This window comes from Biomphalaria glabrata, chromosome 10 (genome assembly GCF_947242115.1).
Source record: "Biomphalaria glabrata chromosome 10, xgBioGlab47.1, whole genome shotgun sequence".
Taxonomy (NCBI): domain Eukaryota; kingdom Metazoa; phylum Mollusca; class Gastropoda; family Planorbidae; genus Biomphalaria; species Biomphalaria glabrata.
The window spans coordinates 42627563-42655309 of record NC_074720.1 but is presented as its reverse complement, the minus strand read 5'-3'; the positions used below and the strand labels follow the sequence as shown (position 1 = coordinate 42655309).

The 27747-nt window shown below is 33.3% G+C and overlaps 3 protein-coding genes across 4 annotated transcripts in view; 2 read left to right on the top strand and 1 right to left on the bottom strand.

Moving 5' to 3' along the window:
• Window positions 1–758: 758 nt before the first annotated feature.
• On the top strand, window positions 759–9977 carry LOC106078188 (serine/threonine/tyrosine-interacting-like protein 2). 2 transcript variants are annotated; one of them, XM_056043135.1, is made up of 6 exons: window positions 759–953; window positions 1425–1579; window positions 2152–2375; window positions 4937–5306; window positions 5573–5787; window positions 7538–9977. In XM_056043135.1, the coding sequence occupies exons 2-6, from the start codon at window positions 1428–1430 to the stop codon at window positions 7771–7773; spliced, it is 1197 nt and encodes a 398-aa protein (XP_055899110.1). In that variant the 5' UTR covers window positions 759–953; window positions 1425–1427; the 3' UTR covers window positions 7774–9977. The 2 variants fall into 2 exon arrangements, with proteins under 2 accessions (XP_055899110.1, XP_055899111.1); XM_056043136.1 differs by having other exon boundaries at window positions 1332–1579.
• A 241-nt stretch (window positions 9978–10218) lies between these two features.
• On the bottom strand, window positions 10219–14967 carry LOC106078178 (uncharacterized). Its single transcript, XM_056043140.1, has 4 exons — window positions 14644–14967; window positions 13533–13714; window positions 12270–12497; window positions 10219–11106 (listed from the first exon to the last, which is right to left on the bottom strand). Exons 2-4 carry the CDS (start codon window positions 13684–13686, stop codon window positions 10553–10555), a joined length of 936 nt encoding a protein of 311 aa, XP_055899115.1. The 5' UTR covers window positions 13687–13714; window positions 14644–14967; the 3' UTR covers window positions 10219–10552.
• A 51-nt stretch (window positions 14968–15018) lies between these two features.
• Window positions 15019–27747, top strand: part of LOC106078177 (nuclear pore membrane glycoprotein 210-like) — a 31723-nt gene continuing 18994 nt past the window's right edge. The window contains exons 1-19 of the mRNA XM_056043134.1: window positions 15019–15248; window positions 17263–17399; window positions 17493–17624; window positions 17937–18036; window positions 18557–18707; window positions 19817–19946; window positions 20311–20439; window positions 21633–21701; window positions 21855–21961; window positions 23364–23504; window positions 23667–23807; window positions 24412–24564; window positions 25185–25290; window positions 25429–25515; window positions 25672–25823; window positions 26155–26266; window positions 26360–26419; window positions 26970–27016; window positions 27413–27486. Of these exons, the coding sequence (XP_055899109.1) occupies window positions 15049–15248; window positions 17263–17399; window positions 17493–17624; window positions 17937–18036; window positions 18557–18707; window positions 19817–19946; window positions 20311–20439; window positions 21633–21701; window positions 21855–21961; window positions 23364–23504; window positions 23667–23807; window positions 24412–24564; window positions 25185–25290; window positions 25429–25515; window positions 25672–25823; window positions 26155–26266; window positions 26360–26419; window positions 26970–27016; window positions 27413–27486 (2228 nt within the window). The 5' untranslated portion in view covers window positions 15019–15048. The remainder of the gene's footprint in view (window positions 15249–17262; window positions 17400–17492; window positions 17625–17936; window positions 18037–18556; window positions 18708–19816; window positions 19947–20310; window positions 20440–21632; window positions 21702–21854; window positions 21962–23363; window positions 23505–23666; window positions 23808–24411; window positions 24565–25184; window positions 25291–25428; window positions 25516–25671; window positions 25824–26154; window positions 26267–26359; window positions 26420–26969; window positions 27017–27412; window positions 27487–27747) is intronic.

The following is a 27747-nucleotide window of genomic DNA, read 5'->3' as shown; positions in this document are numbered from 1 at the left end:
GATAAAAAAGCATTGGGTCTACTGAGCTAATTCTCAAACAGATTTTAACGACTATCTTATCTTATCTTATAAAATACAGACGTTACTTTAAAAAAAAAAAAAAGGATTATGTCCTACGCGGTATGCATTTAGTCATGCATGTTAACCAATGACTTAAATTCTGCCAAGTCACTGGTTTTCCTGGCTGGCTCAGGCAACCCATTCCATGCTCTAATAGCACTAGGGAAGAAGGAGCATTTGTAAAAATGTGTCCTAGCAAGTCGAACGAGAAGTGTGCTTTTATTTTTGTGTCTTTTTGAGTATTTTATTAGATTTTTTATTTGAAGATTATGGTTCAGTGTGTTATGTATAATGTCTACTTTAATTTTAAGACTTTACATTCAAGCCTACTTGTCAACAAGTTGCATTCTCTAGTCAGCTTTTTTTTTCTACTCCAGCAATAAGCTGTTTCAATGGCTTTATTTGGTGAATGCACTTTACAAATAGTTTTTTTTTAACGATAAACTAGTTTGTAACATGTATAGAACATATACAATATATAAGAACCTATGAAATATGAACATGTAAGAATGTTTTAAACATGATGTAAGTAATTCTCGGAGGTAAAAGATGACAGTATATTTTTAGGCCTCCTATATTTTGTGAGATTTTTTTCTACGGGTAGATCTCTACAAACTAGCGAAATTATAATAAAGTTTTGATACACAAAAAGTAAAATTCATATAATAATTTGTGTTTCGCTTTTTCTTCAAGTTGGATTTTCGCTTAGTTTTATCTAGATTTTCTAATCTAGATTTAGACGTCTATAGATGGGTTACTGTCAAACATCATCACTCGTGATAAGATTTAGACTAGAATAAATATCTAAATTCTAGATCTAACTCTTCTAAATAAATAGATTTAAGACTAAGAAGTCGCCTATATTATAACTATAATATAATTATAATATACCGGTATATAATATATATATATATATTATATATATAATAATATATAATATTATTATATATGTTAATTGTTATGTACTTTAAATTAATGTACATTCATTGTAGATCTAATGACCAAATTCTATAGTATATATATATCTATAATATAGGCTTATTGACCTACACCTACATGCCTAATGTAAAATATTGATGATTAGACTTTACTCAATTTTGAGTCATTTTAGATATCTAGTTACTAGATCTATTTAATATTATAATTTGGTCTATTATTCTAAATTTAGTTTGATATAACACTATAGAGTATAGTCTTATAGTAAAAAAAAAAGTATAGTCTCACTGAGTCTGTGTTACTGTAACAAAGTGTATGTGTAATGTGTGTTTCAGTAACATAACTTGAGTCTTGACTTAAGTTTAGATGATTTATGATTTGAACTTGATGATTGACTTGTTCTGTGACTGTGATCATTCTTCCACCAGCCCATGAAAAATTTCACAATGGAAACATTTGATGAGGACAGGCCATGCAGTATTGAAGAACTAGAAAATATCATCACATCACCTACAGGGGGACTGACAATGCTGCCAAGCACAGCATTTGATAAAATATGTGAAGGAATTTTCCTTGGGGAAGGGTGAGAATAACAAATGCAGGATTAGTCGTTGATCTAGACTGTAGAGTACATTATATCTAGATAAGGTCTATAATAATACTAGCTAGATATGACCCGCAGCCTTCTCGAGTTTTGGAATCTAATTATCTTATCTTCTTATCTTATATAATACAGACGTTACTTCAAAAAAGAAGATGATTACGTCCTATGTGACATGAACACATAATAACAATAACACAATAATTCAAAGAGAAGCCAGAAATTAATTAATAACAGAATTATAAATTTAATAAAAGCAATCAGAATAACTGTAGTTGTAGACAACACATCAAATGTTAACTATTAAATTTACACAACTATGAAACTGACTTCTATAGTACTTTTATACTATACGATTAGACTCCAAAACTCAAGCATCTGACAACAATAACTATTTCATGAGACGTCACTCTACCCCAACTAATGGACCAAAGAAATTACATAAAACATAAACCCTTAATTCTCATGTCCATCAAACCTATCTACAATGAAATAATAATAATTTTTTATATTTTAAACATGTATTTAATGAGGCTGCTATTTTTTTTTCCCAGTGATACAGCTAAGAATGTGACAACTATGAAGCAGCTCGGTGTCACTCATGTTCTTAATACTGCTCTTGGGAAGGATGCTTTTCATGTGAACACTAATCACGTCATGTATCAGAGAAAAGGCATCAAGTTCCTCGGCCTAGAAGCCACAGATGCCATGCACTTTGACATGACCAAATATTTTTACCCAGCGGCAGATTTTATTCATGAAGGACTGACATCAGGAGGTTAGTAAAATTTCAAACTTTTCACTACATTTATAATATAACATACCGTAATAATAAACTTTATTATCAGAAATTCAACTAAAACGCGGTGTAGTCAATGTATTCAACATAAATATATACATGTATATAGTTCGTCCTTTGTGATATTTTAGTCATCCATAGGGCTGAGGGCTTTGCACTGCGGTTTTGTGCTTCCTCATGTGGCTGTCGAGATGTGAGCCTGGAAAGTTTGGCTTCACACTGGATAGGTTATTCCAGCTTGACCTTGTGTCAGTTGCCTTGATTTTCTTTCTCTGGCTCTTTTCCTCTGCCAGCACTGTTTTCTTGTCATCTGCAATTTTTGAATCAGTTTTCACAGCACAAGATGCTCTATCATGCGCTTTATATTTGATTGATACAACCAAAATTGTTGACTGAATTAATTTAGCCTTTACAGTAAAAGCAAATTAGTTAATTCCTGTTAATACTAAAATATGAGAATGCTTTGTCATATTATATGTATAGTAATATACATCTATTTATAATAATAATTTGGCATTGTTATTGAGTCTGGAAAAAAAATGTGAATGCAGTATTTTATGTGGATAGGAGACCTCTTTACTACACAATGACAGGAAGTATTTATGCAGGAAACATTCTCTCTTTACTACACAATTACAGGAAGTATTTATGCAGGAAACATTGTCTCTTTACTACACAATTACAGGAAGTATTTATGCAGGAAACATTGTCTCTTTACTACACAATTACAGGAAGTATTTATGCAGGAAACATTGTCTCTTTACTACACAATTACAGGAAGTATTTATGCAGGAAACATTGTCTCTTTACTACACAATGACAGGAAGTATTTTATGCAGGAAACATTGTCTCTTTACTACACAATTACAGGAAGTATTTATGCAGGAAACATTCTCTCTTTACTACACAATTACAGGAAGTATTTATGCAGGAAACATTGTCTCTTTACGACACATTTACAGGAAGTATTTATGCAGTAAACATTCTCTCTTTACTACACAATTACAGGAAGTATTTATGCAGGAAACATTGTCTCTTTACTACACAATTACAGGAAGTATTTATGCAGGAAACATTCTCTCTTTACTACACAATTACAGGAAGTATTTATGCTGGAAACATTCTCTCTTTACTACACAATTACAGGAAGTATTTATGCAGGAAACATTCTCTCTTTACTACACAATGACAGGAAGTATTTATGCAGGAAACATTCTCTCTTTACTACACAATGACAGGAAGTATTTATGCAGGAAACATTCTCTCTTTACTACACAATTACAGGAAGTATTTATGCAGGAAACATTCTCTCTTTACTACACAATTACAGGAAGTATTTATGCAGGAAACATTCTCTCTTTACTACACAATTACAGGAAGTATTTATGCGGGAAACATTCTCTCTTTACTACACAATGACAGGAAGTATTTATGCAGGAAACATTCTCTCTTTACTACACAATTACAGGAAGTATTTATGCAGGAAACATTGTCTCTTTACTACACAATTACAGGAAGTATTTATGCAGCAAACATTGTCTCTTTACTACACAATTACAGGAAATATTTATGCAGGAAACATTCTCTCTTTACTACACAATTACAGGAAGTATTTATGCGGGAAACATTCTCTCTTTACTACACAATGACAGGAAGTATTTATGCACAAAACATTATCTCTTTACTACACAATTACAGGAAGTATTTATGCAGGAAACATTCTCTCTTTACTACACAATTACAGGAAGTATTTATGCAGGAAACATTGTCTCTTTACTACACAATTACAGGAAGTATCTCAAATTTATTCTTGGAAATTTAAAACAAACATGTTTGATTAATAAAATAAAGCCAATATTTATGTATTTAGTTTTGTGAGATTCTGCTGTTTCCTTAGAAATAATAACTTTTATGTCCTTACCCTAATTTTCTGCAGGGGATGATGGCCTGTAGAGTTTAAATTCAGAAACATTGACGGCAATCTGAAGCGCACTGCACATAGCCGGGCAACTAGTATAGGTGACATTTTCCTACTAAGACTATAGTTTGTCCTGTTGTTGTTTTTTTTGTGAGGTAAAGTGTCAAGAAGTCTTTTTACATTTGTAGATTTTCAGACTCAAAATTTAGATAGGTATTAAAAAAAAAAAGCTAAAGTAAATTAAGTTCCCTATCTGACCTAGGACTCATGGGGCAGAGGACCGATAGTTAACAAGGGTGTCATGTGGATAGCACAACAATCAACTATCCTCAGATAATGTGAAGTGCCAATTAATGTTTGGTGGACTCAGGGCATCCTAAAAATCCAAAGCTCAAAATCCTAATCTTCATATGGATTTGACTTTTAGATCCCTCAGTTCGAAATCCAAGCACTTTACCACGTGGCCACTACTCCCCAATAAGGCATGAACTTTAATTTTGTTTTTACATTTTTATTATTTTAATGTAATTTAACACTCACTTGATTAAAATTTTTTGTGGTTAGTGACATGCCAATCAAATAATGAACTAAATAAAATGTTTGTGTTGTATGTTACTCTCAGGACAGGTGTTTGTTCATTGTGTTCAGGGTGTGAGTAGATCTGCTACTTTGGTCATTGCCTATTTGATGATTAAAAGTCACATGACAGTCCAGGATGCTGTTCGGCTGGTTCGTTCTAGAAGAGAAATTTCTCCAAACCCTGGGTTCTTACAGCAGCTGTGCAATTTGAATGAAGAGCTTAAAAAATCTGGCCACTTTCCTCATACCAACTCCACCTTAGCTGCAGCTATTGAAAACAGTGATGTGGAAGATGATTGTGGAGAGGAAGAGACGTGCACTGTTAAAGACCTTGAAGAGATTCTTACAGCACCCATTCAAGTACCATCATCATCGTTAAGTCAGATCAACGAAAATATAGCTCTTGGTTTGAGGTACGTCTGCTTTTACATCTCTTTTCTATTTATTATTACAAAAGAGCTTTTTTTTACAAGTTTTCAACGGTTAAAATGCTAATCTTAAATACAAGTTTTCAAAAGTTAAAATGCTATTCATAAATACTAGTATTCAAGGGTTAAAATGCTGATCATAAATACAAGTTTACAATGGTTAAAATGCTAATCTTAAATACAAGTTTTCAATGTTTAAATTGCAAATCTTAAATACTAGAACCTATGATTATAAATTTTGTTTATTTCAGCCACTTCATGAACAGCAGTGATAGACTTCAAAGATTTGGGATAACTCATGTTTTAAATATGTCCTACAAGCAGGGAGATGATTCTGACACCCCCCTGTATCAACAAATGGGAGTTAAGTTTCTTGGTATTGAAACCCAGGATACTTTAACATTTGATATGACTCCATATTATGAACTTGCTGCTGACTTTATTGATGATGCTGTTCAGATAAATGGTAATATGGTTAAGTTAAAATATTGTTCAATTATTTCCCTTGAAAGGTTTATATTGGTTGCCTGGTCGTGCGATTTCCATGCTAGACTGTCGTTTGGATTTATTGATGGTCCCGGGCTCAAACCCTGCCTGCTCTCATCCCCCGACATTCTGCGGGAGGTTTGGACTAGGAAGTAAACTATCTTCAACTCTGAAGGAACTTCTGAAACATCTAAAACATGTTACAAACATTATAAAATCTTACAACTCATGCAGGTGATATTCAGTTCTGTTTCTATGACCTAATGTTTACAATGGTATAAGGTGGTTAGCACAGTAATCATGTAATATACCTGAGCTCAATTGGCTTTGAGATAAGTCCACACTGCCAGTGCTTTGGCAAGAAACTGCTGTTCAGGTTAGCTCCCATATCAAAGTAGGACATTTTGGCACCCTCGCTTTGGCACTAAATGTTTTAGATACTTTATATATTAATTTTATTTTTGCCTCTAAATAGATAAATGATAAGTAATTTTTGCACATGTGTTTGTGTTCAAATCTTTTTTTTTGTTGGGGGGGGGGGGGGGGGGAGAAGTAGGAAGAAAGCATACACAACTTTTGTGTCTATTAGATTTTGGATTGAAGTGGATTGTGTTTTATTTTGTCACCTAACATCATACCATTGTATGGGATACAAAGTTGTCCATTACACCATGTGACTTATCATTTATACATTTAAATGGGTTTCAGTCTGTCGTTTTCTATAATATAATAATAATAATCTTTATTGTCCGCAAGGAAATTTGTCTTACAATTTGTGCATTACACCAAACAAAACATCGTAATAAAAAAAAACAAAATGTACATTCACACCAGACTCACTCATAATTTACCTGTGAAAAGTTTATATCAAATTGTTTGTATTTAATGATTTGATTGCCAGTGGAACAAAAGAATGTTTGTGTCTGTCTTTGCTATCGGTGTCTTGTATCTCTTTTGTGATGGTAAAATCACAAAATCCTGACCCAAAGGGTGATTTTTTATTTCTAGAATCTTTTTAGCTTTTTTTATGGATGTTTGTCTCAAACAACTGCCCAAATGGGATTTGTTTTTTGCCAATGAGCCATAAATTAAATTTTGTGCATGACTGTTTCTTTATTGATTAGAGGAATATTATTATTTTTTTCAATATATTTTTTTCATACTCATTAACTCAGAGCTAGTCGGGAAATATCATTTCTATCTTTTAGCTATTGCTGTCGCATGTTAAATTTCTCTGACGCTTTCCCCCAGTCCTCTGTACACTATACCTATTTATTCATACCTGAACTCTTGTTATGATATTATGCTGAATTATATTACTTGCTGGCCCAAATATCCTAGGCTAGAATCTTGATTGATACCAGAACTTTTATTATGTAGTTTATTATTTTCATAAATTTACATCTGGTTGATTATTTCTATGCATCACTCTTGTTCACCATGGCCACTAAAACAAAATTTATCTTGACAGGGACTTAAAACTTCTGAATTTATAGGATGCCCCCAAGTCCACCCAACCTATTTAGTACCTGAGATTAGCTGGGGAAAGTAAAGGCAGTTGTTATGCCGCCACATGATACCTTTGTCAACTGTTGGCCAAAGAAACAGAGAACTTTAACATCAGATGCCCTATAGAGGGCAAGGACTGAAAGGGGCCCCTTTACTTTTATCATGACAGTGATTTACTTTTATCTCCATCCATGATATTGAATTTCGTTACATTTTTTCAGGGTGTGTTTTTATTCATGGCGTTGATGGAGTAAGCTGCTCAGCAACAGTGTTGATTGCTTACTTGATGATCAAGAAACACTACTCTCTCAAGGCAGCAGCAAGATATGTACGCAGGAAGAGAGACGCTTGTATCAATGCCAACTTTCTTCAGCAGCTCTGTGATTTAAACTTAAAGCTCCAGCAATGTGGACATTTTAAGTTAAGGAAAAATAATTTTACTGACCCAATTAAATGAAAATGTAGTTTGAGTACATTGTTTATTTTGTTGATTTTTTTTCAGCATAACTATTATATCTATCAATTGATACACAAAAATAGTGCTAGTATATGAAAATAGTCACTACAATAGTCAAACTTAACTTATGGATAATAAAGATTATTATTATTATTATTAAAATCATTTTGTTACAAAAACAAGATTGAATGATGCATTAAGTTCCTGTTTAAGTTTGGAATAAAAGGCATGAAATACTGAAACCATTGAGTTTTTAATATCTCTGTGCTCTATTACAAACATTAAAAATGATCATTGTGTTATTTCTGTATAAGTAAGTCCTTCACTGACAAATGTATTATCATCAACTCAGAGACATTTGCCCTTAGCAATAGATTCTGTAAATTGTACAATCTATGTTTAGGCTGAGATATTTTAAGTAGCATTTCAAAAGCATAGCACCTTATTATTCAGGCTACTTAAATTGCTCCATTGAAAAGCATAGCACCTTATTATTCAGGCTACTTAAATTGCTCCATTGAAAAGCATAGCACCTTATTATTCAGGCTACTTAAATTGCTCCATTGAAAAGCATAGCACCTTATTATTCCGGCTATTAAATTGCTCCATTGATAGCTCCATTGAAAAGCATAGCACATTATTCAGGCTACTTAAATTGCTCCATTGATAGCTTTGTGATATTGCTAAGTATTTTCTCCATTTAACTGAAACTCTAACAATAAAAAATTCATCTTCATTTGAGGGTCTCTCTTGTCAATATGATTTAGGTGGAAGTATATGTGAAATAGATTGTCCTGCAGTATTTATAAGTTTGTGTAACACAAACTCTGTTTATCTTGTTCTGTAATCGATTCATTTGGTTAGTTCAGGATGAAATACATCTACTTTGTTTTTTGTTGGCGTTGTTATTAAAAAAAGGGTACTTAATTTTCTTCAAAAGAAAAGAATTTTAGATTTTTACATATGCAAGTGATATTGTTATGTTTTTGTTTTTCATTCGACTAGTTCGTTGGTTTTCCTAGTGATGCCAACTCCCACTGTTTGAAAGGCATGGGAAAGAGTTAACGATTAACGAGAGTGTCCTAACAAATGAACAAAAAATGTTTCTTTGTCAGCATTTTAAAAAGTTCTGTTGTTTTTTTTGTTTGTATTTGTAAATTATAGCTTACTTTTTTTAATATATTTTCTTTAATATTTTATTTTTACACCGTGTAGTATCTAAATTTAATTTCGTGTATTAATGTTGCAACACATTAACTTATGCCAAATCTTTCCATTTTTTTAAAGTTTTGTATTTTGTGTTTGACTAAGTCATGATATCACAGAGAGGCTACTGAAAAGCAAAAGCACCCACTCCCCTTTTTATTCTATTGTAAACTGTCTTTTTATATACTATGCTGATGTGTTCAGCAATTATTCATTTACTTAAAATAAAAATTAAATAATTAAGTTTTCAAGGCGTGAAAGCATGACCATATCCAGACTTAGGATTGGCCATACCTACATTATGCACTTTTTTGTGCTAAAGAGAGAAGAGCCCCCGCTGTGTGTGCACTGTGACTCTTGTCTCACCGTGGAACATATCCTCCTTGATTGCCCCCAGATACCAGGGTATTAGAGTGAATACCAGGGTATTAGAGTGAAGTATTTTGGCGCCAACAACTTGAAAACACTGTTTGGTCATGTCGACCCTTGGAAAATACTGAGCTTTATCAGAAAGATGGGGTTGACTACAATAGGGCAAAGTAATTTTAATATATACTATTTACAACAGATTTTTATTAAATTATTTAAATTTTTACCAACACTGACCTGCAAAGTCACAACCTATGGTCAGTGTAGACTAATAGCTACTTGCCACATCACAGGTATGTATGACCTGTAAAGTCACAACCTATGGGCAGTGTAGACCAATAGCTACTTACCACATCGCAGGTATGTATGATGTGGCAACAAGCTGAGCTATTGGTATCCACTGCCAGCAGGCTGGGCTGCGACCTTGCAGGTCAGTGTTGAGGCCTACAATTGGTCTTGGTCTGGTGACTCTCTTATGAGTAACTCTTCATGGCAACTTTCCCAAGTCCTCTTTTAGTCAAACACAAATAGTCATTACATGTTTTTGTTGACTCCATTAAAGCCTGACATGTTAAATATCAATATAGCTTCCTGTGATGATAGAATTAAACAGTTGTAAAGCTCTTTTACTTGACTGTGTTGGACTTTCTGTTGTTTCTGATGTCAAACTTTTAGTCTCTTTTTTAAAGTGTGAATACTGTTCATATTTGAAAACTCCTTGACGATTTTGTGTGTGTGTGAATTAGAACATTAGTCGATCACATTGATTCATCCCCAAAAGATGTTACATACTAGTGCAAATGTACAGATTCCAATCCTAAACTAAAGCAAGATTTCTTTTTAAGAAAGATAAAATGGTGAAGAAATACATTTTGAACTTCAGAATAATTTATTCTTATAATTTTATCACAAAATAAATAACCAGTGGAAAATGATAAATGTAACAAAATGCAAATGTCTGTAATAGTCTTATCTCCATTCTACTAATATACCGGTCTATCATAAAGTGTTCAAGTTAATTATGACAGCAATACAAGATTTGAAAATAATAAATATGTGGAGTTTCATCAGTTATAAACTTGTGTAGTGATCACTGACATAAACAAATATATTCCTTGAAATTGTATACAATGTGCAGCTATAATGCTTTTGCAAAACTGTCTTGAAATTCTATTATGAATCAGTCTGTGAAGTTGTAAACTTATCACAATACTGCCTTGCATTGTCTAACTATCACACCAAGCTGTCTGAGCAAATCACTGAAAACAAAAAGTCTTTTTTCCTCACTCAAAGAAAGCACTGGTAGCCATTGTAGTATATGTGGATCATCCTTGTGGAGGAGTTTCACTGGGTACTCCAAGTGTACGCCAGACAATATAGCAGTACCTTTGCCCATCTGGCAACTCACCACTGCAGCTGGCTTATTTTCCAGCGACGAGTACACACCCAGGGCCTTCCAGCTGTTGTGCAAAACAGTCGAGTGGTTCTTGTGTTGTGGGCCACGTAATGAACCCATGCGGGGTGTGGAATGACTAGACAATGACTGCCTGGAGTGCATCACTAAATTGGGATTAAGTGATGTGCTCAACTCCTGACCTACATTGTTTGACTTAATTTGTTTCAAGTATGGCAAGAAATAGCCTCCGCCATTCATATATGTGTCAAAGGCTCCAACTTTGTCATAGTAAACTGGGACAGCACGAGCTCCTATTGTAGAATTGTACTGGAAACCCGGGAAAGCTGGACCAATGCACAAACCTGAGGAAGAAATGGATCAATATTTAATTTGAAACTAAAGAATTTTCACTGTGATAAATTGAAACTTAAAAACGTACCAGTATTTTGCTTTTTAATTTACTGTTGGGATGTGGGTCTGAGTGGCATAAACATCTTAGCTGGGGTTTTGAATCACAATGTAGACAAGGAAACATTTTTAGACATGACCTGAGCTGCGTGGTATTCTTAACATTGAAAAACACGACATACTTGTCCACAAGAGATAAAACCAGAGCAAGCTATAGGAGCATGAATGATGCAATACTATTTAATAATGAATATATACAACCTACAGCTCAGAGCCAGTTATAGCCACACACACACACACACACACAAATCCTTCAATCAGGAATTCAATAAGGAACAAAAATTACCTTATGAAAGTTTCCAGTAACAAGCGGAAATGGAAATATACTGCAAATACCTCTAATGTACTTGGCACTAATTTTATTGCAAAAGATAGGAAACAACACTAACAGGTGTATACTAGTTTTCTAATGCTTTAGACTTTTTTTGTCAGCCACATTTTATAACAAGCTCAGTTTTCTGAGTTCATAAGAAATAACCTGCAGCTTCAACTGACATCTTTTTTTTTTAATTGTTGTAATTATTTTTATGACAGTTTTGGACTCATCCTAAGGAGGTTTCATTATTTATTTCAAATCTAGTCATTGACAAGTTAACTGATATGAGAAGAATCAATGTGTACCCCAGTAACTCCCAAACAAGTTAATGAGATAAGATTTCTTAATATTTTAACAATTAATTGATTAAATTATATCTTAAGTATTCTTTCACAGGCTGCTATTTGTCCTATGTTCCTTGCATGAAATGGAAATATTATGGAAAATGAATCTACCTGCAAAGATCTGCAGTAAGCATCCTGGTTATATGCAGTTAAATTATACCTATTGCCTGTAAGATTTAGATTTGTTTAACATTATAACTGGTTATATGCAGTTAAATTATACCTATTGCCGGTAAGATTTAGATTTGTTTAATATTATATATTGTTATTAACTCCCTTTTCTTTACTAATTAATATGATAAATAGTAGCTGATAAACATTTAGATACATGATCCCTGCCTGATATAGAATATAAGAGGTTATAGACTCCTAAGTGTTTTGATGGTAAATAACTCACCTGGAAAAAACTTCAGAAACCTCTCTCCAACGACTTCTAAAGGACCAGTTTTGTCAAACTCAATATGATCACAGGCCCAGTAGGCCCCAGCACAGAGACCCAGATAGTGGCCACCAGCTAAAACAAAGTCTCGGATTTTGCTCATGCCGTCTTGACCAACAGCCTCATTGAAGCCACGATCATAGCCACCACCAAATACAATTAACTGACAAGTCTTGTCCCAGACACCTAAAGTGTGGAAACACACATACAGCATTAGCATTGATCCTATTATCAACATAGTTAGCAATAACATTATCACCACCAACACATTAGCATTTAAATTAGCAATGACACCATTAGCAAAACAGAAATGTTAACCAAAAATGACATTTTATAAGGCTGATGTATATATATATATATATATTGTGGAGGCGCGGTGACTGAGCGGTAAAGCGCTTGGCTTCCAAACTGAGGTCACTGGTTCGAATCGTGGTGAAGACTGAAATTTTAAATTTTGGGATGGTTGGGCCTCTGAGTCCACCCAGTTCTAATGGGTACCTGACATTAATTGGGGGCAAGTAAAGATGATTAGTGGTTGTGCTGGCCACATGACACCCTTGTTAACCATGGGCCACAGAAACAGGTGACCTTTACATCATCTGCCCTATAGATCGAAAGGTCTGAAAGGGGAACTTTAATTTATATATATACTGTGTAGCATAAGGCAGTTACATAATGGAGGAGGGGTGGGGGGAAGAAATTGGTGAGGGTTGGCCTGTGAAAATTTTAAAAGACCAAGAGAGCAGAAGATTCACAATATTATATTCTCCTTTTTTTAAACTATTTTATGATGAATTATGGTAAGATTTGGTTTTAGAAAAAAATCAAATGTTGGATAAAAACATTTTGAGTTTCAAAATACCATATCTAATTAAAAGAAAAAGAAGAATATTGAATCTTTTGAGGGCTAGATTTATCGTTGGGAGTACTTAGTGCGTGATTTTCAAAGATAATTAAATTAAATTATGAATGGAAAATTAGCATTTATATTAACTTAATCTAGGAAACTGAACTGCACATGCCTACATCAGGAGGAAATGGAAAACAATGATGACTTTAGGACAAACTTTGTAAACAAATAACGGAATGTGAAATGATTTAAATGTACACATTGCAGACCAAGTGGTGTTATTGCAAAATGAATCATATTTTATTTTAGAGACAGTCCCGCTAATTGGAAAATAAAAGACATGCATGTAAAAGTTATGCTGACAAACTTGCCTTCTTTAATCTCTTGAGCAGTTATGTAGCTAACAACATGCTTCTCTTTATCTGCAACTGAATCTATCGAGTGATAGAGCATGTTCCTACTTTCCTCGTCACTGCCTTTACCATTGTAGATTAGAATATGCTTATATTGACCAGAGGATATCATAGTAGTAGTGTGTCATCAGATGTAACAACTATTGCAAATAATACATTTTAAAACAAAACAGTGAATTCATTATGATCTTTTCTTTCTCATTTAGTACCAGAACAGTAAACAAAAAAAAAAAACATTGTTCAAAATAGAATGCCAATTAATGGCTAAACAATGGGGCTGCATAACCTAAATAATTTCAAAGTTTTTTAAAAAGTTGGTGGAGTGAAGTTTGTTAAAAGTTGGTGCATTTTGAGTTAGTTAAAAGTTTGGGGAGTGGAGTTAGTTATAAGTGGGAGATTATCAAAAGTTGTTGGCATGAAGTTATGTTTGTTTAAATTTGGTAGAGTGAAGTTTGTTAAAAGTATCTTCCAATGGAGCTGTTTTAAATATATATTTAAAAAAAAAATAAGATGCTTTTCTTCTAAATTTATTTAACAACCTCATTCTAAAACAGCTAACATTTCTACACCACAATGTTTTTTTTAAAGTTTGTATGATTTCTTTTTTTTTTAATACAGAAATTTAACAAAGCAACAGGAGCTTCAAAACAATAAACTATTCCTGTAGTAGTGTAGTCATAGGTCTAGATTAGTCTACTCAAGTCTACTGTCTAGGTCTCACCAGCCACATGACACCACACTAAACCCCTGATGAATCCTGAGCAAAGTTCTCTGCCCCCTGGATTATGAAGGTGTGGTCATCATTGAACCATGATAGACGAACTAGATCTATTTAAATATTGTGATCTAACATCTAGGGATAAGATCTAGAATCTAGAGTCTAGTGACTTGTCACACGACAGTAGACACACTCAGTGGCAGTGCTACTGCTAGATTTAGTCAATCATCAATTAAGTCTATTCTACACCTGTTTCTTATAGCCTAACTTATACTAACTTCTAGCCTGGGATGACGTACTTTAATTTTAAAATGGTAAAATGTATAACTTGTAACTTTCTATCAACCTTACATTTTAATTTAAATGTGCATTGAATGTGAAAGGCATGATATCATGATGACTGAGATCTACCAGGCAATGAGGAATAGAATACCAATCATCCAATGATGCAATTTTTATCAGATGTGTAGGTCTGTGTTTGACCCCACATGACCTAGATCTATAAAGTAACACAGGTTCAGCTAAAAGACTAAAATCTAGACCTAAATCTATTCTAGATCTAGATAGCTCTATGGTTCTAGGTGTTAAAAAGATAGCATTATCTATACTAGAACAATCTAGTCTAGGAGCTGAAATAATTTTGTTTTCATGTCTAGGTCTATTCCAGATGTAGATCTAAAAATAATATATAGATCTGTGCAGATCTAACTCCCGTCCAGATTTTGCATTTCATGTAGCACATTTTTAATTTTTTTAATGGCGCTGCCCATGATACCGGCAATGGCGCCAATAATATTGACAGTTTTAATGATATTGACAAACGTTATCTCCTCTTATGGAGCTAAGCTAAATGCACCTAAAGTATTGTTACCATACTATAGTTCTGTCATAACAAATTTCACTTTACAGGTTGAATATTCCCCTGAAGAATCTTTGGTGGCCAACTGTTATAGATGGTAAGCCCAGCCCCAAGGCCAAGGCAAGCCTAGCCTGAGGCGGAGGCTGATTTTTAGTTTAAGTTTTAGATCTAAAATCTAAGTTTAGTTAACATTTTTTCAGCCTTTCCAGGTTTTTGCCTTCATAAGTTTTTAAAACTTATACTTTATAATAGTAGACATCTAGATCTACTTATTATTCATGGCCTTATTTGTGTTACTGATACGATACTGCTTCTTCAGTTCTTGTTTGTTTGGGGGGAGAGTCTCAGTCTGTCACAGTATCATACTGAGTATGTGACACTATGACTATCTTATGTATCTATCACTGTCTATGAACTCTTTGTGACTGTCTATTTTTATATCTAGACCTAGATTTACCTAGATCTAGGACCTAGATTATCTAGATTCTAGATATATAATTATCTGTGTGCTAAGTTTGAACTTTGTAGCTTGGCGCACTCTTTAGATATTAATTTTCAAAGTTGATGGTTAAAATCTATTTTTAGTAACAACCAACACTGTGATTTACTGGAAATGGTCAATTTCTGTCTATCCCGAGCTATTTTTAGAAGCACACATAGGAATTTTTTATTTAGATTAACTTTTATAGTGTTTGAATGCTTGATTATGGAGAGGGAATGTGTCTTTATTATAATGACTTTGTAATCTGCAAATTTTAAAGTAAAAATAAATATTTTAAATTAATAATATTAAATATTAAAAATTTTTTTTTCATATTTTTAGCTCAGCGAACTATTAATTAATTTTTTTTTCCTTGTTTTTTTTCTATTAGTATACATGTAAATTAATAGTTAATAAATAGTTAAATAGTTAATCTTTTAATAACTTCTAAAAAAATCGCAAGGTTTCTTTTTTATTTTATTGTCCGATGCTAGAAATTTTTCATTTACAATCTAATTTTTAAAGCATTTAAATTCAGGCATTTTAAAATGATTAATTGCTAGTGCTCTACAAAAAGGTTAAAACTGTTTTTTTATGAAGTTTATGAAACTTATAGTCATTAAATTTTAGGAAATATTTTTCTGCGCAGTGCTATTTTCATTTATAATTTATAAAATTATCTATCTGATGCATATAAATAGCTATTTAAATACAGTAGAATTATAATTAAACAAAATAAAACACAATACAGATCTCTGATTTGTTTTATTTGTGACTTTTGGGCTCATGTGATGACAAAATCACATATATTTTTATTTTTTGTCGAAGGCTTTTTTTTACACTTAATTCACTTTTTTTCAAAGATTTTATTGCTTGGTCTTATTTTTTAAATGTATTTTAACAGAATACTGGTTAATGTAAAAGAGTGTGAAGTTTTAACCCCATATCTTTAAGACTTTTTATAGTACAGTTAATTTAAGTTCAACTGTCAGTTGTTTCGGTCACAGTTTTTTTTTTGCTTTACAAAGGCTAAAGAAGGCTCATTTTTGGCCACTAAAAATTTAATAACTTCCCTCACAATTAACTCAGCAATATAAAATTGGTATCATTGGAAAGCATTTCTCAAGCTCTATCTAACTAAATAGGTTCCATTGCATTGTGATCATTTTGAAATTTTTATCGAAGTACCTAACTACAAGTAAATGTTATGTCTATGTGATGTTAAAAAAAAGGACTAGATCTCTATGTCGTCTATGGTCTTTAAGAAAAGGGTAAAAAAAAAATTAAAGAAAGGGTCAATAATCATTTAAATTATTGGGAAAGGTCTAAACTCTATTTTATAAATATTTAAGGACTGCAGTTTAGAAAGGGCCCATTGTCGGAATTGTTCATTGTTGGTTGCTGGCGTTGCTGTTTTAGTGGACATCTATGTGATTAGAGACCTTGTTGTACTGTTTTTCTTTTTTTGGTGTAAAGTACTGTTTTGTGGACATGTGATGTCAATGTGATTATACATACAACCTCTTTTCAGCTTGTTATGTATTCAGTGACAAATTCAGTCATATTTGATCTAATTACAAATAAAATTCACTCAAGGAAATAATGTTAACCAGAGACATTTTTCTTTCAGGCGATCTACAAATCCAGAAATAGCCCAAGTTCAACTTGTCAATTCCACGGACAGTATTTGTGCTCAAACTGCCATTGTGTCTGCTATTTCCAAGACCCCTCACCAGAAAGCTACCGTTATATTAGCAGAGAACAAAGGTGGCCATCACAAATCTTTTGATCATTTAAATATTCAAACAAACTACATATTAACAATATACTAATGTGTCAAATGGCTACACTTTATTTCAGTTACAGGGGAGATACTCAGAACCAATGTCATTGTCGGAGAAATTGTTCGTCTTGAAATAGAGACAACAACAAGGTTGCTTTTTCTAGAAGATTCTCCAGAAGAGTTGATAGCCAGAGGGTATGACAGCGAAGGTACTTTGAATTGTTTGTTTGCTTTTAATCTACCAACAGATGTTCTTTTCTGTCTTGTATTCTTTAGAAAGAAAATAATTAACCATTCCCTATTATTTCAAAATCAAAAATGTTGTTCATACAATTATGACTTTTTTTGTTTTGTTTTTAAATTTCATATCATTGCCCTCTGATCGGTAAATCAGTTTGATATTGCTTAAATGCCTGTATTTTTTTACTTTAATTTTACTTATAAGTAAACATTTAGTTGCCTAGTACTCATAACTAAACATTTAGTTTCCCAGCTAATCAATAAATTATTATTATTTTAAGGAAATATATTCTCAAACCTGGAGGGACTCTCCTTTGAATGGAGCCTGATCTCTGACAATGAAACTGGCCAGGAAATAGTTGATGCTCATAACATATTGAGGTGACCAAATAGAATTTTAAAAAAATAGTCTGAGCTTTGTGGTTTGTTTTTTACAAATATATCAAGGTTTTGGATTCGTTTGAATAATAGAATTATTGATCTAAGCATTTAGCTAGTTGGTGTCATTTGAGGTCAACCTTGTTACCATGTAGTCTTGATGTAGTTTTCATTGACTTGAGAGGGATCATAAGTAAGATTTGATCTACAAATTGTGTAAACTTGTGAAAAGATAAGCCAAAATATAACTATTAATAAATCACGCTGTGTTTTTTTGTTGCTTAGGTCTCATTGTATACACTTGCTATCCATTTATGTAACCCTTCTTAAGTTGGTAAAATTTTGGTTTTAAGAGAATATGTACGACAAAGTAATGTTTTGGTAGCTCTTTATAACATTGTGTCTCAAACAGATGAGAAACTCTGAAAAAAATCTAGTAGAAATCAGAAGGAATAATAAAGAGTTAAATTTTAACCTCTATATCATGACAGTTATGACTTGCGTTATGTTGTTGTTCCCGCAGGATCAAAAGGTTCACAGATTCGCACTACACTACCCCGCGGCACATTGCTCCTTTAGAAGCTCAGGGGAAACAAGGTGACATGATACTTGTTGAAGGAATACGAACAGGAAGTGCCAAGGTTTCTGCTCGATTGAAGGACCCTGCATACAAAGTAACGCCAGATTATTATCATTATTAATGAAAATTTTGTAATAAGTATATTTTGCACAGAGTAGTTCTATAAAGATGTCTTCCCGCAATCTGATGGTCAAGTTAAAGTATTAAACTTGACTTTCAGTAAATTTGTAGCCAGGTATTGATGTTTGTTGGGTACAGAAATTAACTTAACTCTATATGTCATCTTCCAAATGTTTTATTTCTGTCTAAATATTAATTGTGTTAAAGCATTAAACCGCTGCCATTAAAATTTCTCTTAACTTTTGTTAGCTTAGAGTATCATGATGAATTAATTACACAGTTTTCCTTCAGGACTCAACTGTCCTGTTTGGGGGCAGATGAAGTACAGAAATTAACTTAACTCTATATGTCATCTTCCAACTGGTTGATTTCTGTCTAAATATTAATTGTGTTAAAGCATTAAACCGCTGCCATTAAAATTTCTCTTAACTTTTGTTAGCTTAGAGTATCATGATGAATTAATTACACAGTTTTCCTTCAGGACTCAACTGTCCTGTTTGGGGGCAGATGAAGTATTGCCTGCATTACTTGGGTGTTATGTGGCCAACAGTTCCCCAAATATCAACCACCAATCTGGGTGGACTGAGTGACAACCTGAAAAATGTGATTTTATGAAATTCTTGCTGAGATTTAAACTCATATGCCTTTATTTAAAAACTGAGCACTTTGCCTCAATGTCCACAATTAAATCTACACATGCAGAGTTTATGGTTATTTTAAATCTGAGAGACAAATGTTTCTTAAACAAAAAAAAAATTCCTTGTGATCTATGGGGCAGATCTGTTTCTGTGGTTAACGAGGATGTCATGTAGCCAGCACAAACACCAACCGCCTTTACTTTTCCCCAACTAAATTCAGGTAACCATCAGAGCTGGGTGGATTCAGAGGCACCTTTAAGATCCCAAAAGTAAAAATCCCAGGATTTGAACCCTGACCCCCAGTTCGGAAACCAAGCACTTTACCACTTAGCCACTGAACCTCCCAAATGTCTCTAAATATGAGAATAAAATGTTACATTCAAATAAAATAATTTTCTAAAAATAAAACTTCTGTTATTGTAGTTGCATTGTTTTTATTTGTCAGAACATTAAGCCCCATGATGTGAGAATAATGGTCATAGCCAACTTGATGTTATCTCCTCTGGAAGCCTATGTATTGACCCATGGTCAAGTGAAATATAGAGTGGAGATTCTAAAGCACAATTCTTTAAAAGGTTTGAAATTGGTTTTTCTTACACTGGTGTATTCTCAGTTTTAAATAGTTACATCCAGTTAATTGGACCAGCCAACAGAATCTTCAAGTACAGAAACCAGTTGAAGTTCAGGACCAAAATGATAGTCTATCAGTCCAGTTAACTGGAATCATCTAAATTGCACTAACAACTTGAATATTCAAAACTTTGTGAAAATGTATCAAAATTAAATCTTTTAAGGTTGAATAGTCTGATTGATGCAACTTGAAGAATTATATTCATATACTAGATGACTTCTTTTGAAGTTCATGTATTATCATCATGTCTTACATATGAGTGATTCACTCTCCTCATAACCAAGTCTTGATTATTATTCTTGTCACAGAAATAGAAATGCCTTCCAAGCAGTACTATCTGGAAGTGAAAGATGGAGACATTTGCAGTTTTGACAGGAAGACCTCAATGGCTACAGCTCTGGCCATGGGATCTACAGAAGTTGTGCTGAAAGATAGAAGTATCCTTTTATTTTATCTTCATGGCCCCTTTTGTTTTTTATTACTGTATAGTGTTGATATGGGCATACTGTTTTAATTTGTATGGCCATATCACAAGATCCTCAGAGTCCCTTGTGACCTTTCTTCAGGGAACAGGACCAGGAAAAAGAAAAAGGGGCAGACAGAGAAAGCAATGGAAAGACAACATCAAAGAGTGGACAGGCCTTTTACTGTAAGAAAATCTACTAAAGACCATAAAACAGGAATGTAGAAAGACGCCATCTTAAACTACTTAACAAATTAGGTCTTTTTTAAAACCTTATGTATCAGACACTGCGCCCACCCCTTTGAAACCGTAAACCATATCCTCTTTGAATGCCCCTCCCAAATCCACCTTAGGCAGACCCTACTTCCACTACAGCCCAACCTAACCAACACCCTGTACGGCAGTGATAAACAACTGAAGAAAACAGCACACTTTTTTTTCTTGACACAGTCTGCAAAAGAGCTCATAGCTCAGCAGCAATAAAGCTGGCTAGAAGAAGAAAACCTTATGCATCAGTATCTTGTTATTTTTTAATGTAACCTATCAAATTTCAAAAAGCTAAAGGAGAATTGACTTGTAAGATATGATTAGAGTGACTAATCATTAATTTTAAGTGCAATTCTCTATTTAGAAATGGCATTTTGTCTGCTAGCAGATCACTGTTTGAGTGACATCTAAAATTCTAAACCACTCACATTTTGATTTGAAGCTTTTTGTAAAAACTAATTTGTAAACGTTGAAACTTTGGTAGAAATAAAAATAAAAACATTTGATGTGGTCATGTTAAGAGGACTGCAGAATTTAAATAAATCCTATTTTTTTTAACATAGAGTTAGACAATAAAAAGTTGAAGATGGGGGAACTTTTGAATTGTTTAAATGTTGTTGCTATCAAGCTGTACAATTTTTGAAAATATAATTGAACTAAGCGTTAAGTAATAATGATGAAAGTGCAGGGGTCCTGAAAACAACCAAACATGTGGGTTGTGTCCCTTTCATTCATCTGCATGTGGCAGTATATTGGATGGAAGGGAGGATTCTGCCATTCTGAATTGCCTCTTGGGTTAAAAAAAAATGAAGTTTAGTTGATGATTTGATTTCACTCTTAAGCGTTCATTGCAATCATAAGTGATGCCCTTGGCCTGAAAAAATCCTTAACCTTGTGAAGATATAATCGGAACAGATTTCTTCCGGCAGCCTTCAGCGCTCATTCACGTTGTGTCTCCTGGATTCCTGGGTACGTTGTTTCTTGTTCTTCTTTAAGCTCACAAAATAATGGATTGGAAAATGTTTCTGTACTGTACATTTCAATAATAGTATTTTAGTTAACAATTTTGGGCTACTATTTTTTAATTTTTTTTATATATATTTTTTTTTTTTTTGCTTTCAGTCTTTGTTATTTTGCCACATAGAAAATGGATTTTAGAAACTGGCAGGGAGTATGAAATTTATTTAGAGATTTATGACACTGACAGTCACATGATCTACCCATCAGATGTAAGTAGAGAAAAAAAAAACTAGTTTACAGTATCTTTAGTATCTCTTTTTTAAAAATGATGTACTTTGTTCTAAATATCTACAAGCATTCAAGGTTATATGTTGTTGTTTTTTTGTGTGTTTTTTTTTTTATGTCTTTTCTATAGGACACTATCCCAATGTTTTTGTAATTATGCAGATTTCCTCGTGTTAATTTTGGATCCAGTAATCAATAATAATAATAATAAGCATTATACTCAAATCTGAAGATTAAGGATGAATGCAGTATTTCATACAGTTATGCAGTTGATATTGAATTGTCTAAGTTTACTGTCCTATGTCTGGTGCATTTATAAAATTGAATTAATAGTATATCTTATGATTATAATTTTCTTTAGATGGTAGAATAATTTACTTGGATCCTGGACAAGAAGATTCCAAAAAATTTGACTAAAGCTCAGTCAATGTCACTAATTTTTTGGCTGGGCAAGAAAGAGCTTAATGACTAACATCACCTTATCCCCGTGTATAATCTATCAAATTGCCCCTCAGTATTGATTTAAGCCTGACTGGGGAAGTGTCCATGATTAAAAATTGACTTGAAGAAATCTATTGAAATTTAAAAAAAAAAAAAAAAAAAAAGACCAAGTTACGTTCCTAATACTAGTTGTGCTGTGCTCAAAATGGGGGGGGGGGGAATATGAATGAAAAGAATAGAAGCAACTTGCACTAGACACATAGCAGGTCTTGTGAATCTTGTTGGAAATTTGTTTGTTAAATATATTTTCAAAGGGATGCAAATGTTTTTGGGTTTCCTTGCTCAAGGCTAATAATGAGAACTGCAACAAATCATATCTTTGATGTGAAACACTTATTCTTATCTTTTTATTGAAAGATTGTGGGCCTTAATCTATATTAGTTGCGTTAAAAGCTCAAATATTATTACATCTACTATCTCTGGTTAGAGCTTAACTTTGTACAGTTACACATATACAATAATGATGAAAGTGCAGGGGTCCTGAAATCAACCAAACATGTGGGTTGTGTCCCTTTCATTCAACTGCATGTGGCAGTATATTGAATGGAAGGGAGGATTCTGCCATTCTGAATTGCTTCCATAAACATATATTTTTTATTTTTACTTTTACTAATAATTTTCACATGTTCATTGCAATTGAAAAGCGAATGTATGGTTTCATTCAAACTAATTGACTAGTTTTGAATTTTAAAAAACTGTTTACATGAAATAAAATTTTACTGTTTTATGTTATTACTATGTTGAGCTGTTGGCCTGGCTATTGTCATATGATGTTATACATTGCTACGTTGAGCTGTTGCCTGACTATTGTCAAATGATGTTATACACTGCTACGTTGAGCTGTTGCCTGACTATTGTCAAATGATGTTATACATATTTTTTCAGAATGTCAGGGTTGTGGCGGAGTTTGACAGTGCCTACCTGAAAGTCCTTTTCTCAAGTGTGAATGGAACTTACCATATAGTGAGAGCTTTGATCAAAGGTGATACTGTTATAGATGGGACGCTGGTCAGTGTCATTGATAAAGTGAGTCAGCATTCACTTCAAAACTTTGTGTCACTTCGTCCTTAAACTTGTATATTAATTTTTCTAAATATTTTCACTTTTTAAAATGTTTATCGCTAGTGATGAATTTTAAGTTGTAAATTTTCTGACTTTTTCCCTATTCCCACTTGTATGACACTTTAGCAAGGTCAAGAGCACGCTATTCGCCCGGAAGTCAAGCAGAGCCAGGACGTTGAGATCTATGATCCTATCGTTGTTACACCTGCGCTGCTGATATTTCCCTGGGATCCAGTTACAAGATGTCATCACAGATTTGTTGCCAAAGTAATTCATCCTTTAGATAGATATATATATATATAGATAGATAGATAGATAGATAGATAGATAGATAGATAGATATATATATATATATATAATTGATTTCTATAATGATAATAATAATTTTTATTCCTACATAAAATGGTCAGATTTTTAACTATAAACATTCTCATTTAAATATATGAGATTGTTAGCCATGCAATATTGCCTGTGTATTTAAAACACAGATTTAGCCGGACAATCAATGTCCAATTGCTACTTTTAAGGCCTACGCCTTCATTTTGGCATCTCTTGCCGTGGGGACTAGTTATTATTTTGTGATGAAAAGTAGCCAGTATGCACCATGCTATTATGGGTTGGATTTTAATTATTAAAATAGTATAGCAGTTATTTTAAAAGGAATATAGCCAACATCTAATTTTACTTGAGAAGAAAGGGTGAGTGGACTTTTTTCTGCTTAATTAAGGAAACTTGATATGAAACACTGGTTCCTGTAAAGGGAGAATGATCCTTAAAGGACTACGGGCATGACATGGCCTTAATTGTGCCGATGTGGCTAAACTCAAAACTCAAACTCATTCTGTATAAAGTCTTTGTTTTCCTTCTTCAGGCCACTGGAGGCAGTGGTGAGTATGTTTGGACTATGACCAACACAAGTGTGGCCACTGTAGATGCCAAAGGTAAAATCAACACTGTAGGTCCTGGCACTACCAACATCACAGCAGCGGACGCCAAGAACTCTATTTATTATGGTACATCTGTGGTAAGTGCTGAGTTGAAGTAAATGTAGCTTGTTGATGCAGTCTATTATTGTACTGAGATGTACAGTCTAATACAGTATTTATTTTAATTGTATTTAAGGTAGTTATTGTTTTTTTTTTCTGTTATGATCTTTGTATGTAAACTCCATTGGCTTCTTATGAGAAAGCCTAAACTTTGTCAGTGTAATTTTCTTGTTCCTCAGAGAAGTGATCACTCTATAGGGTCATGTGATTTAGTATGTGCTGTCTCTTTCCCTTACCTTCCTTCACCTATCTCTTCGTCGAATTAATCAGGCACCACACAAGATCTGTTGACTTGTCTTTCTCCAATTCCTCTGTCTTTTGCCTTGGATAGAATTTTATTCAATGTCATGTGAGTCCTTCTTCATCTTCTTTTTTATTGATTCTTTTGCCTGAAGGAAGGTCTTTGGGAGCCCTGAGGACTTAGTGACCTAGCCATGGATTTTAAGTTTGTTTCTTTCCCTTACTACCTAAAAAGTTACTTAGATTGCTTGTATAGTGCCCTGTTTTGTGTTATATTCTCAGAGTGTATTTTAGCCTACATGTTTGTTAACATTTCTATATAAATAAAATTAGTAACATTATATAATTTAAAATTTAGGTCCATGTCCTGCCACCGACAGAAATCAAATTTCCGTTGTCCCGTGTGGAGGCATCTGTCGGAACTACCTTACAGCTTCCTCTGGAAGTTCTGACAAAATTAGGAAGTATGTTGTTTTCATTTAGTATGAAAGCTTTATGCTCATATTTGCAATTCCTATTGAACTAAAATATTGTTATCAATAAAGTTTGTGAAATTTTATTGTACAAAACATCTACGTTTTGTATTGTTTGTTTTTTCACAGAGGCCCAGTATAGCTTCACAGATTGTCGCCAGCTCCCACTAAACATAACATTTAGTGATTTTTCTGTTTTTGAACATGTTGCCAAAGGTAATAAACCTTCTTCCCTTTGTACAAATATGATTGTGTACGATTGTATTGATAATACTCAAAGCCTACTAAAAAAAAAAGTTTTTGATGGCCATATATTCAAGTGAACCACAACCACAATTGCATACTGAAATTTCAATGTATCTGTTTATGTAGATGAGTTAACCATTGACCTGCCAGAAAAGGGCTGTACCACACTGACCTTTCTAGCTAAACATCATGGACACACGGAGGTCGTTGTGACCTACCAAAGTAAAAATGTTATACTGGAAGCCTCGGTGACCATAGCAGCTTATAACCCGTTAAAGGTATGTAATTTTTTTAAATTTTTTTTTGCTAACAGATTTAATGCCTCTGTCTGGGTAAATATGATATTTCAGAAGAAAATTTCTTCCAGTTGCTAGATGAAGCTAACACAGGAAATCTGTATACAACAAGGCTAAAACAGCATGACTGACATAAACCCACTAAAAAAAATTGAACCAAAATGTATTCTTTTAATAGTTGTGGCAGAGAAATTCATTAGTGTGAAACCCCCACCCACTGGGAATATACTGAATGATGTTGCCTATTTCCTAGTGTTTTCTCTTGTTGCAACAATTATTTGTTAAACTATGCACATCTTGAATTTATGTTTAGGCAGTTGATCCAGAAGTTGAAGTTGTCATTGGACTCGCCTCATCCAAAGAAATTCTCTTCAATGGTGGGCCTCAGCCATGGATCCTTGATTCTTCTAAGTTTTTCCAGGACTGTAAGTTTATGTTTATTGTAAGCATTATCAGTTTATGTAGTTTACTCCTAACATCTAATATGTTGAGTGTTTTAATTTATTATCTGCCCTCAGTGAAGCCTGCTAGACAAGACTTGGTCAGAACAGAGAAATCTTCTGCTGTGGCCACTGGGAGTAAGTATTGATACTAACTAAAATAGTAGTGGGGGGGTCTTTTGGGTTAAATGCTTGACTATCCAGTTTAAAATTTATAGATTTAAGTTGTAATGGAAGCACTGTGGTTTTTATTTATGATTTGAGGTTTTGACATAATGTTAACTGTTGCTCTAGAATCTGGTGATCTAAAAGCTTCTCCCACATAGACCTATAGATTTTGTGGTTCCAGAACTTGTTCACAATTTGTCCTTTAAATGCACACACCAAACTAAGAGCTGTTTATTAATCTCTGCTCCATAGTTTCCTGTCAATAATATCACTTAATCAAATGGATATCACTTGAAGTGTATTTTTATATTAATTCATGGAATATATATATGGTCTTACTAAAACATTGAAATCTTGCCAGATAATAATTCAATAAGATACGGTCAGCATGCTCATCTTTGTAACTTGGCTCATGAAATATTTCCTTTTGCGAGCCAACCTATTGCCTCTATGTGTTAGCAATCTCAAGCCCATGTCTTCTTGTTGGAGTGACATCATTGAATAATTTGTTCTATTTCAGGGGGAGTTCACTCCTTTGTCGTGTTTTGTCGAGACTTTGGTGAGCAGGTAAGAACTGAACGATTGATTTTGACATTATTAGTTATAAAAAAGCTGAAACAATTTGTACTCTTTGCCAAGATATAGAGAAAGACCAAAAACAAAATTGTGGTGCAATGTTCTAGAGGAAGGGGAGAGAGAGCTGGGAAGCAATTAAAAGACTAGCAAGAGTGGAGAATGTTTTTTTTTTTTAGAGGCCCTATATTCTATAAGGAACAGAGAGGACTGATGATGAGGAAAGGCTAAATATTATGGGATGAGATATTGTCATCATTGTTTTTAGTATACATAAGTTTGATTTAATTTTCAAATTATTTAGCTGCAAATTTTGTTGTCACTCTCTTGTAAAGAATTTCATTAAAACATGTTAGAACTCTTCTGCAACTTGGAGTTTTGTATTTCCAGGAAATCCATCTGTCTGTTGGAAATGGTAAAACTGCTAAAAATCAGTTTCCTGTGACTGAGACCACCTTTATCAGGTAATGGATCATAGCGTGATACACTGTCGACAAATTTCTAAATCATGCAACTTTGTATGCTGCAAGATATAAAGATTTCACAATGGCACTACGAACTAATTTTAAATCATATGATTTTATTTTGTGTTCCCTATTACCTTTATAATGATGCCTAAATTAATTTTTGAATTCAGGAACTAATTTAAAGTCTGAAAAAGAAATTGTGCTTTTTATTTACCAGAAACAAATAGATCAAAATCTTTATGCCTTAATATTTATTAA